Source organism: Alnus glutinosa, chromosome 3, assembly GCF_958979055.1.
Source record: "Alnus glutinosa chromosome 3, dhAlnGlut1.1, whole genome shotgun sequence".
NCBI lineage: Eukaryota > Viridiplantae > Streptophyta > Magnoliopsida > Fagales > Betulaceae > Alnus > Alnus glutinosa.
Window position 1 is genome coordinate 28,164,948 of NC_084888.1, and position 18,971 is coordinate 28,183,918.

The 18,971-nt window shown below is 35.9% G+C and overlaps 3 protein-coding genes across 4 annotated transcripts; 2 read left to right on the top strand and 1 right to left on the bottom strand.

Annotated features, from left to right (window-relative positions):
• Positions 1-29: 29 nt before the first annotated feature.
• On the bottom strand, positions 30-2,744 carry LOC133865007 (F-box/LRR-repeat protein 14). Of its 2 annotated transcripts, none has more exons than XM_062301466.1 (2): positions 2,602-2,744; positions 30-1,944 (listed from the first exon to the last, which is right to left on the bottom strand). In XM_062301466.1, the coding sequence occupies exon 2, from the start codon at positions 1,913-1,915 to the stop codon at positions 512-514; it is 1,404 nt and encodes a 467-aa protein (XP_062157450.1). In that variant the 5' UTR covers positions 1,916-1,944; positions 2,602-2,744; the 3' UTR covers positions 30-511. The 2 variants fall into 2 exon arrangements, with proteins under 2 accessions (XP_062157450.1, XP_062157451.1); XM_062301467.1 differs by having other exon boundaries at positions 30-2,087; positions 2,602-2,741.
• A 1,648-nt stretch (positions 2,745-4,392) lies between these two features.
• On the top strand, positions 4,393-6,798 carry LOC133863864 (acetylornithine aminotransferase, mitochondrial). The gene is made up of 3 exons (XM_062299985.1): positions 4,393-4,873; positions 4,961-5,395; positions 6,027-6,798. The coding sequence occupies exons 1-3, from the start codon at positions 4,487-4,489 to the stop codon at positions 6,558-6,560; spliced, it is 1,356 nt and encodes a 451-aa protein (XP_062155969.1). The 5' UTR covers positions 4,393-4,486; the 3' UTR covers positions 6,561-6,798.
• A 10,830-nt stretch (positions 6,799-17,628) lies between these two features.
• LOC133862289 (ethylene-responsive transcription factor ERF084) lies at positions 17,629-18,526 on the top strand. Its single transcript, XM_062298058.1, has one exon. The coding sequence runs from the start codon at positions 17,653-17,655 to the stop codon at positions 18,400-18,402; it is 750 nt and encodes a 249-aa protein (XP_062154042.1). The 5' UTR covers positions 17,629-17,652; the 3' UTR covers positions 18,403-18,526.
• Positions 18,527-18,971: the final 445 nt, after the last annotated feature.

Here is an 18,971-nt window from a genome sequence, read left to right on the forward strand (position 1 = left end):
AATAATAAAAAATTGAATAAGAAAAGGGGTTACAAGATAGGATCATTTACACTCCTGATCCGAAAGAAAGAAAGAGTGGACGATCTTAAAATTGAAAAAGGTGTAAGCATCCCAACACAAAATAAAAACAGTGCAGAAATATATACAAAATGTAAGAAATGGGCAATATGCTCAACATATCAGCCAGTTATACTTTTTACCGGTAGGTCCAGGTTTTGACAATCTGCTCCAACAAGTCAACAGTCTGCTACTGCAAAGGCTCTTCAACTCCCTAAGGCAAAAAAGCTTGCAAGGTACATGGTAGTCCACGAAGGCAAGTCAATGAACAATCAAATTTAAACTAATAAAAAATCATTCACCTAATTACAGAAACTAAATATATTACATTCACAAGGAAAAACGAATGCAAAGAAAGGATTTCTGGATTGATCACAAGAAGTGGATGCTTGCGAAAATGCTGAAAAAAGTAAACAAACGAAACATTGGTTTGATATAAGAGGCCATGACAAGATCAGCACATCCATGACAGGTCCTGCCTGAAAATGATAGATTTTGCAGCTCCATGAACACCTCGATCAGAAATTTGAGGACAGTCTTCAACAGCCAGCAATTCCAGTTTGTATGACCCAACAAGTGGCTTTAAGCCATCATCAGAAATCCCCAAACACTTGCTCAATCTTAGAACGCGTAATTGGGGAAACTGGCTCACAAGCTGCAGACCCTCATCACTAATCTCTTGGCATCTGACAAGTTCCAGGGTTTCAAGATAATGAGCAGAGCAAAGGGCCTCCATCCCAAGATCATTGAATGAATACACATGGTCAAGAGCAAGTTCACGAACAGGGCACATTTGAATCAAAGTAAGCATTCCATTTAATGTAAATGAAGAAAATGAAGGGAACTCTCCATCAGAAAAAGATATCCTCACTGATTCAAGCATCGAACAGCTCTCAGCCACAGCTTTTAAACTCTCGTCTGTCAATCTCAAAGGATTGTTCATCAAAAGAGGCAGCGAGAAATCGGATGGAACTCGCAATGAAATGAACCGAAGATTTCTTGATCTTTGAGCTAAGCCAATGATATCACAGTCCCTTACCCCAACACACATATCTAAGTGAATCTTCTCCAAGTTCTTGCACTTCCCCAACACACAAGCAAGACCTCTCCCTGGGCTGATTATGCAATTCACCAAGCTAAGCTCCAGCATATTTTCACACGGGACCCATTGCTTTTGCCATCGATCCACAGCTAACCTATCATAAACTTTCATATATCGGTAATTAGCATCCACCTCAAATTGCAACCTTTTCAGTTTTCGCCAACAAAGACCTAGCTTAATTAAATCACCTTCCCCAATTGCTCTGCAATTCTTAATTGAAAGGTCCTCAAGTGTTTCAAGCTTGCCAAGATATTCAAGCCATTCAACACTGGTAACATTCAGACATCTGATAAGGTGGAGAACAGCTAGATTTCTGCAACCCACAACAAGAGACAATATGCCACAACCTGAAATTCTAGGGGTGAAATTCAACTTCAAAGCAGAAAGCTTGGAGCAAGAAGCCAAGTAACGAAGACCCACATCTGTAATGAAAGTGCAGTAGCTTAAGGTAAGATTAGTCAGAGAAGGGCAGCAACTGGCAAGGATGAGAAGCCCTTGGTCATCCAATTGTTTTCCTAGTTTGGACATCCAACCAGAGTAAGCTATCTCCACCTTTGCCAAGTTTGGAAACCTATTGCATAGGGAAGTCAAAGCTTCGTTTGCAGGGTCTAATCCACAGCCGACCCGAATGGATTGTCTCTGTTCATTGTCCAACTCATGAAGACGTTTACATGCTAAAGACACACAGTTTCTGTCATTGGTTCTCTTGATCCTCCCCAAAATCTCCCAAACTAAATGGTCTGGTAAACCATCCATCAAAACTACAGAAAACAATGATCAACCACCTGAAATTGTGGCAAACATGCACCAATATGCACTTTCAGTTTAGAATACAGGGAAAAGACCTTGTATTAATCACTCTGCCCCACAGTTTCGTTCACAATTTTTTCCCCTTTTTTACAAAGCCAAGAACAAAATGCAGAATGTGCTGTAGATAATCAATTAAGAAACTATAAGTATATTAAATTTCACAAATTCACAAATAAATTTCCCAGATCAGATTTTAAGCAGCCAATTTATGCTTCAGAAATCAAACCTTAAATGCAAAAAGAAGCAAGAAGCCAGAGGACTAACCATTACACAAATATTAGAGTTCAAATCAGGACAAATGGAAATGAATGATATCAAATTGAAGGATCCATTAAAGAAGAAAAAGAGATTATCATCTCATCTAAGCTATCTCAAATTATATTCCACAAACAACGACACCTACTACGAGAACAAAGACACAAAACCCAGCAAAAGACGCATTCAAATTTCAAAGGGCACATAAGTAATAGATTCGGAAAGATATAAAATTCGAATCAGTTTCATTCGGCCAGACGATAATGTCGGAGATTTCTCTCCGAAGAATTCCAGACATGATTGTAACAGAGAACCAAGATCTGAAACTAGGTACCTTTCTGACAGTAGATAATAACAGAAACTGTATGAAATGTTACCTGAACACGAAGCGAAAAAGGGATCTTATTCAGATTTGACGATGCTAAGGAGAAAGCTGTTGAAGAAAGATATTCCGACAGATATTTATTGCTGACTTTATTACCATGCGGTTACTTGTCCTGTTGGAACTTGGAAGGTTTGAATGCAAATTGCGGAAAGGACACAAATTTGTTACAAATTTTCTTCCAACTCGGCTTCTAGAATACTTGTATGAATTGTTACTTATAGCGGTATACATCATCCAATATTATTTGAATTTTACAAAAAAATGTGGTAATTTTAACTTCATATATATATATATCATTAGATACATTATCTTTAGGGATAACTTCGCAAAATAGTATTGAATTATACGCCGTTTTGAGATAAGGTTATAAAACGAGCAAACGTCTTAAAGTGAAATATTAACGTTTCCAAACGTCTCACTTAAAGCTACTCTGTTAAGATTTGTAAGAATTTAATGAAATTTACAAAAATACCCATATCTGATTTTTTTTTTTAAATTATATATTTTTAAAAAAAGAAACAAAAAACAATGGTATTTTGAGAATTTTGATAGAATTTAACAGCAAATCCTAACGGAGTACTCTTAAGTGAGACGTTTGGAAACGTGAATACCCCAGTTTAAGACGTTTGCTAATTCAATACACTTATCTCAAAACGGCGTATAATTCAATACTCTTTTATGAAGTTATTTCATAACTTAAAATTCTGATCATAAAATTAATACTATGAAATATTGAGGATCTATTTCGTTTTGAACTTTAATAACATATGCTTCTCCCGTGCTGAAAAAGCACATTACAGATAATGGGTAAGAAGATCCGACCCAATTTAGAGGAATTTAGAAAGTTCTGTCTCCGTGGAATGACCATTAGTTTTGGTAGGCTATGGCCCATAAGTCTACGAAATTCAGAAGACCAAAACCGCCCATTTCTACTTAGAAAACTTGAAAGAGAGGCAATGGGTTTGTGCACTAAGAACCCAAAAGCCCATAATCTCATTAGTGGGTCTGGGCCAAGTAGAGGTCCGAGTCCATTTATTCTTCAGCTTTGTAGTTTGGTTCCGTTAAATTTTTTGACTCATCACAAATTTATCTTTTCTCTTGCAATTGGCGGACCAACAGAGTCTATTTAGGTTTGCGATTTAAAAATAAAAATTTAAAAATATAATTTTTAAAAATTCAGTTAAGTAATAATAAAATTGCAATAGCTTTTAAAAGTATTTGTTTTAAAAAATACATCATATTACCTGCAATTTGAAAACGTAGATTTTTTACGTTTTAAATTGTAATTTTTTTTAAAAAAAAGGAATTCCCAAACTATCTATTTTCTACGATTTAATTTAAAATTAAATTTTTTTCTACAAAATTGCAATGGAAAACACACACTTTGTTTAACGTTAATTAAATTTCAAAGGAATTAATTAATCACGTACGTTTTCGTTTCTTGACATGCAGAGAATATGATATGGAGTATTGAACGTCAACAATGACTCGTAGCAGTTAATTGGAGGCACGGGAAGCGTCATGCGACAGAACAATCTGCGACTTTACAAACCTATGAAGAGCCAAAGACCACGTTTGACGTAATCCTTTCGCTTTCCCTCCATATTTGCCACGTAAAATAACCCAATCAAACTGAAGCCTTCACGTAAGCAAACTCAAATTTCCACCAAAAACTGATTATCTTAATCTTTCCCTTTCACCCCCATCAGAATCGAATCAGTGCAGCATTTTCGCTATTATTGCTCTACTTTTGTTTTTGTGTGCCTAAAACGCTACATAATTCAGCGATTCTATTCCCTATAATCAAACTCTTTTCATCTATTTAAACCCCCCACACGCTTGCTTCATTTCACAACACCAATTAACCGCAAATAACGATGACTTCTCTCCAGTACTTTTCTCTCAACCGTCCTGTTTTTCCGGCTACCCATCTCCACCGTCCGGGCATCAGGCACCTTCAGGTGAGCGCGTGCGCCAACGTGGAAGTTCAGGCGCCGAGTTCCGTGAAGAAGCAAGGGGTGAGTAAGGAGGTGATGGAGGCGGCGGGGAGGGTTCTGGTGGGAACGTATGCCAGAGTGCCAGTGGTGCTTTCCAGGGGCAAAGGCTGTAAATTGTACGATCCCGAGGGGCGAGAGTATCTGGACTTGTCGGCCGGGATCGCCGTGAACGTGCTCGGACACGCCGACTCTGATTGGCTCCGGGCGGTAACAGAGCAGGCCGCTACGCTCACCCACGTCAGCAATGTCTTTTATTCAATCCCTCAGGTAGAAATTAAACTTTTCTTTTCATCTAATTATCTTCGTTCTGAGTAAAATTTCTAACTCCATGAAGCAAACGTGTTGTTGATGAAGGTGGAGCTCGCAAAACGCCTTGTGGCCTCTTCTTTTGCTGATCGTGTATTTTTCTCGAACTCCGGAACAGAAGCTAACGAAGCTGCTATAAAATTCGCAAGAAAGTTTCAAAGATTTACACGCCCCGATGAGAAACAGCCCGCAACGGAGTTCGTTTCCTTTAGCAACAGCTTCCATGGGAGAACTATGGGGTCCCTTGCGTTGACGAGCAAAGAGAATTACCGATCACCCTTCGAGCCCGTCATGCCCGGAGTTACTTTCTTGGAGTACGGAAATATAGAAGCTGCAACACAACTGATTCAGCGCAGAAAAATTGCTGCTGTGTTTGTGGAACCGATCCAGGGTGAAGGCGGCGTATATAGTGCAACAAAGGAGTTCTTATATGCCTTGCGTAAAGCTTGTGATGATTCTGGTTCTCTCCTGGTTTTTGACGAGGTACGTATATACGACGCAGCGTTATTCATTTTGGAAATATATAAATTATGTACAGTAATTTAGATAACAAGTTGCACATACATGGCATTTTGGGTCAGATTCAGATTCCTAGTAATTTTCTGCAATCCGAACAAATGTACGTGAGCAAAGTTTTATGAGGTTCACCTGCTTCAACAAGTGGGTGCACTGTTCGAGATCTATTCAGACAAAATTTATGTTAAATAAGGGTCAAACTAAATTTTTAAGCCTAAAAATACATATATATTTAACTTAATAAAGATAATTTAAAAATGTAGAGACCCCCTTGTCTATCTATGGGTTCGTCCATGTGGATGGATAAGTTTATAAGAGCTCTCTTAACGATCTAAACAGCAAAATTGTTAAGATCTTTGTCCTCTTGCATCGAGGATAAAGTTGACATGTTGGAATGTTTTAACACGTAGCCATACAAATAGTTAGAGATTGCTTAATTAACGAAAGTCATTATGTTTATCTTGTTTAAATTTAGGTTCGTGTAAGAATTTAACTTTAAATTTTATTTTTTTTTTCCTTTTTTGTTTTTTTGTTTTTTTTGGCTAGACCACGTACAGTTCAACTGCTGATTGTTAAAAAATGTTTATTTAATTCATAGGTTCAATGTGGATTGGGCCGTACTGGTTATCTTTGGGCACATGAAATATATGATGTATTCCCTGATATAATGACACTTGCCAAGCCTCTTGCCGGAGGTCTTCCCATAGGAGCTGTGCTAGTGACTGAAAAAGTTGCCTCCGCCATAACTTATGGAGATCATGGAACCACTTTTGCCGGCGGCCCCCTTGTCTGTAAAGCCGCCCTTACCGTTTTGGATAAAATCTTGAGACCTGGCTTTTTGGCCAGTGTTTCAAAGAAAGGTCACTACTTTAAAGAGATGCTGATTAAAAAGCTAGGAGGAAATTCTCATGTGAGAGAAGTACGAGGTGTAGGCCTTATTGTTGGGATAGAACTGGATGTGTCTGCCTCGCCGCTTGTCAATGCTTGTCTAAATTCTGGCCTTCTTGTATTAACTGCTGGAAAAGGAAATGTTGTTAGGATTGTGCCACCATTGATCATCACAGAGCAGGAATTGGAGAAGGCAGCTGAGATTCTGCATCAATGTTTGCCGGCACTTGATCGACATGGGTAACTGAAACAAGGAATGCTAATTTCAGTACTGTCTTGTTGCAAGTGATCAGAACTGTAACATGTTCATACTGATAAAATAATATCATTCCAAACATGTTTTCTAGGTGATTGAGAAAAGTTATGCATGTTCAACCAATTTCTTCTGCTTGATCGAGAAATATCACTCGATCTCAATGTTACAATCTTGTCTTGATTTGAAAAAATATATAAATATCTGCTAAGAGTGCTATATATAACTATTTTATTTCTTTCCATGTAACCGTTATTCCTTTTATTTTCTAGCTAGTTAGTCGCGTGTTGTTTCCACGTTAAGTAGTATAAGTCAATTCTAATCATATTAGGTATGTATTTCTATAAGAACATTTTCATAAGAATCGCTTGATTGATGATTCAATCTTAATTTTTCATAGGTATATAGTAATAGTTTCTCTATTTAAAGGCTATCGTTATATTATGAATATATAAAGGAAAATAATAATTAATCAAAATTAACACTTGTCTTGTGAGGTTCAAGTTCCCTCTAAGAACCTAAATTATCCCGTTACGAGCTTAGATTCATAACACTCAATCCCTTCTTTGGCCTTAGAATCTCAAGAGAAACAATATGAATTTCTTTTTTCGCATGCAATTTTGTGCAATTAAAAGGCAATTGCTTAAGGCCTTTCAAGAAACAGTGCCTCAAATAATAGCACTAAAAAGCCCTTAAGAAATAACTTTCCAAAAAACCCTTAATGGCAGTATATTTAATTAGTGATGAAAACAATTAACTATCTTATAAGTTCAGACCATATATAACATGCTTACCTTAAATATATTTTGCTACGAGCTAGGAAAAGAATAAAGAAAGATCGAGGAACAACAATAATATGTAATTAAGGAGAAAATATAAAACTAAATAAAGATCAAGAGAATATCAAGAAAGATATCTACAATAATCAAATAAATAGTATTAAGAGAGAGAAATGCTAAAGCATCTACTATGATTTTTATTGAATCATTCTGTACTAACTTGGCACAATAGATGTTCTAGCATTTCTCTAATATTAAATTAGGATCAAGATCGAGAACCATCTTTTTTTTATTTAGAAGGCACCTTTGTATTAAAAAAAAGTAAAACCAAAAGAAGATGAAAAATATTGTTTGAGAGAAGAGAAGGGTAACTTAATTATTTAAGCAATTCAAGATCTAACTTAATTATTCAAAAATACTCTAATTTTCAAAAAAAAAAAAATGTTATCCCTTACTTAATTTCGACTCTATCTATAACTATTTAATTTTTTTAATTATTTTTCCTCTTCTTTTTTTTCTTTTTTTTTTTTTGTCACAACTCTACTCTCATATTTTGTCAATATCGATCTCATCTTACTATTTGTTGATTCCACACTTTATCTACTTCCCAATTACCAAAGGAAATAATTTATTTACGACTTTTAAAAGCTACTTGTCCGAAAGCTACAAAGTTACAACTCATAATAAAGTTGTAGTCTCGTTTGACAATTATGCTTTTTGAAGAATTTTTTTGCTTTTTAACACACACTCACAAAAGAAAAAAAAAAAAAAAAAAAAAAAAAAAAAAAAAAAAAAAAAAAAAAAGAAAAAAGAAAGAAAGAAAGAAAGAAAGAAAGAAGAAGAAGAAGAAGAGGAGAATTGATATTTGTCTTTCTCATTTCCTTCTTCCATACAACTTTTTAAAAAATAAATCATTGGATTTATAAAACTCACACATTCACCCATTTGCCGATCCTACAAATTTAATGAATGATTTTTTATTTTTATTTTTTTTTAAAAAAAAGCTTAATAAGAGAAGGACAAGAGGAAGATGTTTAGACTTTTTCAAAAATTAAAGGCATTATGGTTTGTTTGGGTTTACGATTTGAAAACACAGTTAAACGTTTGGTAAAATTACAGTTTCACCATTAAAATAACAGTTTAACCTTTAAAATTATGTGTTTTTAAAATCACAACCCCTTGCTTATAATTCCCAATTTTTAAAAACACACTTACAAACGATATATTTTCTACAATTTTATTTAAAATTGCACTTTTAATGTGCGAATTCACAATGCAAACGAACCCTATTAAACAATTTCAAACACAAAATAATTTAAAAAATTTAATTTTTATATAACATCAAAACATTTTTTTATACTTGCACTATATATATATACTCACTTACCAATTGAGGCGCCCAAAAAAAAAAAAAAAAAATTATTTTTTCATTTTGGGGGTGCTGTTATAATTTAGGGGCCTGAAACTTAACTTGAGGGCCAAAACTGAGGGCAGAGTACTTAGGAGTCTCTAAACGGGTTAGTTCGAGTCCATTTTTTGAACCCAATATGGTCAGGCAAGCTGAATCTGGTCAGCCCCACGCTATTCCCCAGTCCCAAACTATGATAATACTAGATTTTTTTTCTTTTCTTTTTTCCAAGTAGCGTTAGAAATTTAGAAGTTCTAACCATGCCGACAGCCTACAAGGCTACAAATAATAAATTTGCAATAGGGACAGTAAATTTTAGACTTTTAATGATATTTAAAAATCTACAATATTATATATATATATATATATATATATATATATATATATATATATAACTGTCGTAATTGAAATAATATGGAAATTAAAATCAAACTTTAATTTTATTTTTTTGTAAGTGTTGATCTAATGTCTGATTATCATTGTCAATTATTAAGTTGTATAACATTTTACTAAGAGTTTGTTTGGGATTACGTTAAAAAATATAAATTTTTTTTAAATCAAAAATTTGAAGAAAAAGCATTATAATTTTTAAGCCTTTTTTTAAAGTGTGTTTTGGGTTTTTTTTTTTTAAGAGAAAAAAGTAAAAGAAAAATAGAGACTTTTTAAGCTTTTTTTTATCAAACTGACCTATTTTTATTTTATAGAACTTTTTACTTAGTAAAACTACTTTTTAATCTGTTTGACGCAATTTCAATTAAGGCCTAAATGGCATTAGTCATTTTATTTTACTACTGTTCATCATCTCAGCCTTCTTATTACCACTCTTAATTATGAAAGTAAACTGTAAAAGCAAGGTATAAATTAAATTAAGAAATATCCAAAAGTGGCGCAACAAAGTGACCCAAAAGAGAACACAACAAATTGGGCAATTACTTCGGTTCACATTTCCCACAGGCCATGAAACTTGCAACGAGGGAGATGGAAACTTGCACCAATGTACAACAAGACACCAAGATACAAGAATCATAAAGCTATCATGATAACATACTTTCTTTGTCTTCTTTCTTCTCGGGATTTTCCCACCATTTTCCTCTCTCTTTCTTTCTCCAAACCCCAAATGCAAATTTTAGTCCATTTCTCCCCGAGCAAGAGAAAGTTCCCTCGGTCCAAACTCCAAAGGGAGTGTAAAACACTAAAACCATCGCGTGCTTCAATCCTCAACCTCTCTCTCTCTCTCACTCTCTCTTGGGAACCCCATCTTTTTCTCTTTTTTCAATACACCTCTCTCTCTCTCTCTCTCTCTCTCTCGCACACACGATCGAGGAGAGGGAACCATGGTGTTGTTGCGTTGTTTTGGGCATATTTCAAGGTGGCCGGTGATGGTGAGTGGCCTACGTACGCTTATTTTGATATTTGAAAAAACATTCGGTAGAAACAAAAAAAAGAATGTCGGTCGTCTGTAAACACATTCTAAGAGAGAGAAGAAAGAGAGTTGTTTGAGGCATGTGCATGGACTAGTTAGAAGATTGACTTCCAAGTTCTAGATGATCATCATGGTGGGAAAATGTCACCGATAAATAATCCTGTTTTTTTTTTTTTTTTTTTTTTTTTTTTTTTTTTTTTTTTTGTCTCAATGGTTTCTCTTGGATTACATTTCCTGACCCTTTTTTTTTTTTTTTTTTGCATTCTTCCATCATATCTCACTTGGTGATTAATGATTTAATATATGGATATAGAAATGGGATCATCTTTTTTCCCAGTGTGTTTGCATTGATTAACAAGTTAAATTACATAGTTTTGCATGCATTTAGGATTTCAAAGCTTGCTTTTGTAGTATTTTCACGTGTCCGCTATGTACAAATATGAGAGGAAATTGTTGTAACTATAATTAATACTTAGAGTTAAATGCATTCTTACCCCTGTGGTTTCTAATTTTTATTTTTTGTTCCTTTCAGTTTTTTTTTTTATCATAGGTGGTACCTGTGCTATAGGAAAAGATGCAAATAGTATCTCCGTCTATTTTTTCATCCAAAACTAACAGAAATCTACGTTTGCGCCACGTGACACCATTCAAAATGCGACTTGTGGCCACACTTTTTTTTTTTTTTTAATTTTGATGCTTTTTTTTAAAAAAAAATTGTAGGGAGCCACCCCTTTTGGGCCACAAGAGGGTGGCCAACCACCCCATTTGGCCTAGGGGTGGCCGAACCACCCCTGTGGCCTATGGGGGTAGTTCGGCCACCCCCAAGGCAAAACTCTCACATTTTTTTGCTTCTCGTTTTGCTCTTGGGGTGGCCGAACCACCCCCGTGGTCAAAAACCCTCACATTTTTTGGCTTCCCATTTTGCCCTTGAGGGTGGCTGAACCATCCCCATGGGCCACGGGGGTAGCCGAACCACCCCCAAGCCAAATGGGGGTGCCCGGCCACCCCCATGTGGCCTAAAAGGGAGCCACTCCAAAAATTATTATTATTTTAAAAAAAAAAAAAAAAGCCTTAAAATTAAAAAATATATATATATTATGACCACGTGTCGTATTTTGAATGGTACCACGTGGCGCTAACTTGAATTTCTGTTAGTTTTGGATGAAAAAATAGACGGAGGTATCATTTGCATCTTTTCCCATAATACAGATACCACCTATGATAAAAAGTAAAACTGAAGAAGCAAAAAATAAAACTTACAAACCACATGGAGCAAGAATGCAATTAACCCTAATACTTATGATATAAAATAAACCAATATGTATCCTCGAATAAAGGCGATCCAAATAAAGGTCTGAGATACGAAACCTAAGCTGAAACTTAATGGAGTTGTATTTTTAGACGAGTGTGGTTTTTTCTCTTTTTGTTTTGTTTTGTTTTTTTTTTTTTGGATAACCTTGATTTGATTTAAGAGGTGATAAATGACGAAAATATATTACATTCAGGGAAAACAAACAAACAAAAATAAATTAAAATGAACATAAAATTAAACTTTAAATTATGCCATGCATATAATCTTCTTTATTTCAAATATGTTGACATTCATCTTTTTAAATGGGGAAGGGGATTTAATAGTTAATACTTTAAAAGCTATTCCTAGTGAGCAAGCTCTTCAAATTTTCTCCAAATTTTAACTAAACAATCTACTTTTATTATTTTATCTATCACTTTTAACAAACTTCATACACCAAACTCTCTAAATATTTCTCTATTTCAACTAAATATTAATTTTTTATTAGTTTTAAGCAATCACTCTTAACAAATGAAGAGAGAGGGAAAGTGAATTGAAATGAGAGAGAAGTAATAAAATAGTCAATAGCTTATGAAATTTGTGAGTCAAATTTGGAGTGAAATTCTGACAAAAGACAAAATAGAGAAATTATAGACAGTTTGTTGAAGTGGACTTTTTTGAGTTTTTCACCAAATTTGGATGAAAATTTTAAAATAGAGGGCTTACTAGAGATGTTTTATATATATAATTGAAAACACAAATCAAGATCCTTTAGAATTATATATAAAATATTTATCTACTAATTACAATTCTTCAAATTATAATAATTAATTTGAGCAAATTCTGAGTATTCTTGGATATAGTGTGGGTTCTCTTATTGTGAGTTATCTTGGGGTTCCCCTTAATTTCCTCCGGGCTTAGGAAGACAGATTGTAGTGCTGGTGGATAAAATCATTGCTCGGGCAAGCAGGTTGCAAGAAGAAGCTAGTACAGATATTGCCAATATTCTAAACTCAATCGTAAAACTAGGGGTTTAAGCAATATATATATAGGTTGAATCATGCTTTACAAGAAGGAAACCTTAGGGAGCCAATCTTGAATTGAGCTCAAGTGATATGATTATTTAAAAACAATAAAAATAAAAAATATGGAATGGAGTTGAACACGCAAAAGTTTAATTGAATTTATTTGATAATCTTTCAATCTTATTAGTAGGATGTTAATTTAAACAATTCCATATCGAATCGAATCTTAGTTTATCTTAAGCTTCGTCTGTTTCGACATAAAAATTTATTGGAAAAAAGTTTTTTCCTATATTTAGGTATTTCGTAATATCATAAATCTTAGTCAAACCAAAAATATTTTCAGTTGACCAGAAAAATCTCATTTTAAGCCGTGTAAAATGTTTTTTTTTTCTTTTTTTCTTTTCTGTAAATCATTTTATCAAGTTTGAACTTTTATTTCATAGCCCAAGATATCTAACTTCCTTCTCGCATGCACTCTTTCTCGTAGTTTATTCTCGATCAGCTTCCGCTACTAATCCCCACCCTTGTCATCACTAATTTCTAGTACGAGTCAAACGCCTAAAAATATTTTTTACACTAAAAGTATTTTTTCAAAAGAAAATATTTTGCGTCGAAATAATCAAAGCCTTAGTTACATTCTTATAAAAAAAAAAATATAAGAGTTTGTGAACAATTTGGGAAAGATATGGCTTTGAGTTTCACACAAATTTTGCATTATGATTGTTGGTACAGTTTCCAGATGATGACATGTCAACAAACCATCAGCTTTCAATTGACCGTGTATCCGAGGACGTCTACTGTGCTTACAAACAAAAACCTGCAAAAGAACAAATGCTTGCCTAGAGTTGGCCGGTGGTGCTTCCTCCGATAATTAAGTCAGTGAGGGTTTTGATAGGAGAAAATAATAAATGCAACTGAGAAGTTAAGTGTTACTAAATTTATGACTCATATTTATACCACCTTCTTCCTACGAGCTTGCACGGCTGATCTTCATAGTTCATCAGCCTATTGCTCACTCGTCGTGAGTGAACTGGACGAGATTTGACATGATCAGCTATCATTTATTGTATCCTGACTCCTTCGCATGATGAGCCAACCTGCCAAACAATGCGTGATGTTATAGTTCCCTCTATACTTTGACTTGATTTGACCATCTAATCTCATATCTAATAAATGCTCATAAATCCTAATAAATGCTAGAATCTTCACCTTAGATGTCTGCAAAGTCTTACGAAGAGTGCTCGACATGACTGTAAGTAGTCGAGCATCGAGCTGTTCGGATGCTCGGCACAACCTCTCTTATAGAGAGGTGCCTTCTTATCCGAGCAGGACCCTCATCACTCCGAGAGAGTCATGAGTAATGGGCCGGCTCTAATATGTGGCCCAATTACACTGGGCCACTCCGAAGTCTAAGCCTAATAACAATAGGATAATTACCCAACAATGATATTGATGTTCTTCTCCGATTGATGCTTGTAATTAGTGATCTAAATTAGAAGGGAGGAAGCATTTCTAGGGTTTCTTATTGAAGGCAAAACTGGATTAATTTATTAGTCTTTAGAGGAAATGAACCCAATTAAGACAAGTCTAGGCAAGAGTACACAATGACATCATTTACATCGGATGGTTCTATTTCCTTCTTTTCAGTACCAGCTAGAAGATCAAACTGGGAGTCCATAAATCATTTGTACGAAATCGAAGCTTTGTCAATTGTCATGACCTTTAGTACCTGCCAATTTCTGGTGAGCTTCCCAAAAAAAGTTCTGATTACAGGTTGTAATTGATTATGCCGACTGTTGAGTGTTTAGGCCGAGAGCCTTTTCAATGGTAGCACTAGGTTTAGGAGTCTGCTTAATAATTTTTTTTTTTTTTTTTTTTTTTGTTGAGATAATTATATCATTGATCCATGTGGTATGGGATAATTATTTTTTACTCCCTATAGTTTAAAAAGTTCATGGGAGGTTCTCGTAGTATGCAATAATTACAAATCGATCTCTGGCGTCAAATTCTATTAAAATTTTTAACAGATTCCGTCAAATGCCACGTCAACGACACGTGTCGCCAATAAGATGGCGACACGTGTCCATCTTAATAAAAAAATATAAATTTATTAAAAATAAATAAAAATACTTATTTTTAAAAAAAAAACAAAAACAAAAAATCAGCATGGGTGGCCTGGGGTGGCCCAAAGGCCACCCCCTGTGGCCTGGGGGTGGCCGCGCGCCACCCCCGACGGCCACCCCCAGTGGCTGGGGGCAGCCAAGCCACCCCCAAAGGGGTAGCCCAGCCACCCTTACTTTTTATTATTATTTTTTTTTAATAAATTTATATTTTTTTTGTTGAGATGGACACGTGTCGCCATCTTATTGACGACACATGTCGCTGACGTAGCATTTGACGGAATCTGTTAAAAATTTTAACAGAATTTGACGCCAGATATCAATTTGTAATTGTTGCATACCACGAAGACCTCCCATGAACTTTTTAAATCATAGGGAGTGAAAAATAATTATGGCATACCATATGGACCAATGGTGCAATTATTCATTTTTTGTTTATTGTTTGGGGTAATTACCTTTTTCCCCCATGAACTATCGGCCTATGTCATTTTGCCCCCACGAACTACCAGTTCGACCAAAAGAGAGCATCAAACTACCATTTTTACACACTTTGCCCCCTTCCGTCAATCTAATTCATGCAAAGACTTAAATGTCCTAACTCAATTTCAAAAATGACCTAAATACCCTCGTCTTAAAAAAAAAAACTGAAGGTAAAGGGTTGGCTCGTGGCCCACCCCGGCCGTGCGGCCACCCCAGAGGTCGTGGCTGGCCTGCAAGCCACCCCTAGAGGTGGCTTTCGGCCACCTCTAGGGTGGCTCGCGGCCACCCCTTAGGCCAGGGTGGGCTGTGAGCCACCCGGCCACCTCTGCCGCCACCCCTTTTCCTTTAGGTTTTTTTTTTTTTTTTTTTTTAAATTTTAATTTTAATTTTAATTTTTTTTGTTAATTACTGTAGAGGGTATTTTGATCTTTAAATCGAAATTAACGGAAAAAAAAAATGGCATATTCCATCCAAGTTAACAGGATTCATGACGGAAGTGGACAAAGTGTGTAAAAATGGTAGTTTGATGCTCTCTTTTGGTCGAAGTGGTAGTTCGTGGGGGCAAAATGACATAGGCCGGTAGTTCATGGGGGAAAAGGTAATTACCCCTTATTGTTTTGAAGAAGAAAAAATGTGTTAACGTGACTTAAAATGTGTAAATTGTTTTTGTGTTTTAAGAGTGTTTTATGATTAGTTTGTTTGTTTATATTTTTGTTTTGAAAAGAAAAAAACAAAAGACAAAAGAAAAACATATTTAATAATGCTTTAGGTTATGATTTGGTAAAAATAAGAATGTGTATGAGAGATGATACACATTTATCTCTTGACAATAAATGAGTAAATTCACTATTAAATATGTGAGACCACATAAAATTAACCTGTAGTCCCACAAATTCAATAATGAATTTAAAAAAGAGATGTATACGATATATACAAATGATGTATGTGTATTTAGTCTCTTACACAAAAGATAAACAAGAGATAAAAGTGTATCATCTCCCATTTTATAGTTGAAATTAAATAATATTTTGCCAAAATTTCTTAAGACACCCTAGTTATAAAAGATATTTCTCCAAAAGTCGTTTTATAGGTGGAAGAAAGAAAAAGAAACCAGAACCACACCTAAAGCTTTTCAAGTGGACGCCGAGAGGTTTCGAGCCAGGGGTAGTGCCACTCCCAGTACCATCAAAGATAGTCACGACCACTCTCAATACACATTGAAGGCGGTCTCGGCCACAATCACGATGGCACATCAGGAATGGCTATGACTATTCCAAGCAATTCTTAAACCGATTATTATTTATCAAAGGTGTCCTTATTGTATACTCGCACTTTTTAAATATTTACCAAGGGCCTTTAATTAAGTTTATTGTTAATGCTTATCACGAGTACTGGTCCACGACTTGGATTAGCTACAACGTGGTCCCTTCATGCTTTAGTTTTATGAAGATACATAGATAGAATGTATCTATGTTTTGTATGATTAATATAAATATATTAATATTTTTAACTTTTTAAATCATATTCCTAAGACATGTAATTAGTTTAATCAATTGAGTCCATCTAAATCATTGGGGGAAATTAGTTATATTTTCTTGTGTGATCAAATTTCATCAACAACTTTAACAGAAGAGAATAATATAAATAGTATACCATGGAGTGTGATTATAACAACATTCACAAAAAGACTTGATTGAAAAGGACGGAGAACTCATGATTTTTGCTAACCCTAAAAACCTAAAGCTACAACATTTACAGAAAGATTTTGCCCTCTACATCACCCAAAAGATCACACGGTCAGGATCAACAATTTTGTCAAAGATTTCCCCCCCACCCCCTAAACCGACAATATCAGTGGGACCCAACTCCCAGTGATTGACAAGATCAGGACCTTTCATATGTCAATCTAGAGAGTCCTCCTAACATCATCCAACGGCATCTTCCTCATACTTAGCGGTTCATCAAGTGATTCCTCAGGGCTATTACCAAATACCTTCGCTACACCCAAATCTGCCTCCGGCTAAAGAAAAAGCAAATCAACTTGCTATTAATTAAATAAATAAAGCTAATAAAAAGCTAAGCCCAAGCGGTCAAACAATCTTTTCCTTTGACGACAACGTGACGCCCTCTGATCTTCAACACATTGAGTAATCCAACGGCTATTAACCCCCTATCAAATCCTCGAGATTATGCACCCCCTTAATGAACATCAAATCGCCTTGTTCCTAATTACCCTTCACTTCTTCCACAATGCCATCCATATCCCTGCTGAGCTAACCCTTAATGCTCGCTAAAGGTTCAGCAATTTGTATGGGTAGTTTAGACATTACGCATTTAGGTATATACCTCCTGCCAAGGATAGACAAACAAGTAATAAATAATAAGGGATTACGGTCTCATCGATATTGACAGGAATATCTTTAAATCAAAATGAAATCTTTTTCAAAGAAAATCTCGGTTAATAAATTATTATTTTCTTTGGTATTATATATACTGTTACATGCACTGTCAGCCTTCGCCGTGTGTGCATGTTTCGTCCCGGCCATTCAAAACAACGATGGACGGGAAAGCCTTGCAAACCGTTCCGTTCTTTACCAGGTCCGAGCCCTTTCACACACCCAAACCGTTAAGGTTTCTCACCGAAACACCGTTCAGCTTTTCCGGTGTTTCGGCCGACCTTTCTCTTTGTGGTGTCGACCACAAAGAAACGGAATCCGGAAAGGAAAAGCCTCCGGTTCTTGATGGAATCGCTGCTGTTGTGGGCCAACACGTCCTCTTCGGAGGTAGCAACGCAAAGGAAAGTGTAGAAATCGGTGACAAGCCCGAGCACCCGGCCGGTTTCGTTTCGTTTTCGAAACGTTTCGGTGCCGAAACGGTTAAGGGAGTGGGGAACGTTTCGGTGCAGAAGAGCTATAGAGGAGTGAGGAAGAGGCCGTGGGGGAGGTGGTCGGCGGAGATACGTGACCGTGTAGGGAAGTGCAGGCACTGGCTGGGCACGTTCGATACGGCGGAGGATGCGGCGCGTGCTTACGACGCGGCGGCGAGGCGGCTGAGGGGGTCGAAAGCCAGGACCAACTTCGAAATTCCTTCGGTACTGCCAGTAGTGTCATCGCCTTCAACATCTTCATCTTCATCTTCGGATGTTAAGAAGGCGAGTGCCGCCAAGGCCAAGGCAGCGCAGAGTAGCCGGAAATGCTTGGCGGTGACTTCGGTGGCTCAGCTTTTCAGTTCAAATGTTTGTACTACTAGGGAAGGGAACGGGAACTTGGAGCTTGACTTGAAGCTGGGTGTATCTATGCTTGTTTAGTGTTAAATGTATCTGTGTGTGTTCATTTAGCATGCCTTCTTCGTAGTTCTTTTTTTTTTTTTTTTTTTTTGTGCGTCTTTCTTGCTGATGGGCTGGATGTATCTATATAACGCATATGCATGAAATTAAGCAGATAGTTTTAGTGTTGTACTTTGACGAAGATTCCAGCCCATGCTTTTGGAGATCTAGGGGCAACAAAGATTAATATATAAATATACTTAAAAGTACCGTTTATCTATCTGTGAACATAGTTCGAGATCGTGGTGTTTGTATGATGAACATGTTCCAGCAACTTTCATGGAGTGAGGTGCCAAGATTATTCTCTGCAGTAGTGTAAGTGCATAAAATTTATGGAATTTCACATTTTCTTTCATGGTGGACTGTTTTAAATAGAATATTAGAGCTGGAGTTGCATAGGTAAGGGTAACTCTTCTGGACAGGTAAAAAAAGTTGTTTGATAATGCTAATAAAAAAGTTTAATCTATTTTGAGAAAGAAGAAGAAGTAGGTTAAACTATTCCAATTCAACTATTTTCTTCGATGGAGCGGTGACAATGAGATGGACCCCAT

Bases quoted from the DNA above. Each gene is read 5' to 3' on its own strand.
- LOC133865007 (XM_062301466.1), bottom strand. From the start codon at position 1,915: ATGGATGGTTTACCAGACCATTTAGTTTGGGAGATTTTGGGGAGGATC.
- LOC133863864 (XM_062299985.1), top strand. From the start codon at position 4,487: ATGACTTCTCTCCAGTACTTTTCTCTCAACCGTCCTGTTTTTCCGGCT. The intron at 4,874-4,960 runs GTAGAAATTAAA...TTGTTGATGAAG, and splicing joins TCTTTTATTCAATCCCTCAG to GTGGAGCTCGCAAAACGCCT. The intron at 5,396-6,026 runs GTACGTATATAC...TTTAATTCATAG, and splicing joins CTCTCCTGGTTTTTGACGAG to GTTCAATGTGGATTGGGCCG.
- LOC133862289 (XM_062298058.1), top strand. From the start codon at position 17,653: ATGGACGGGAAAGCCTTGCAAACCGTTCCGTTCTTTACCAGGTCCGAG.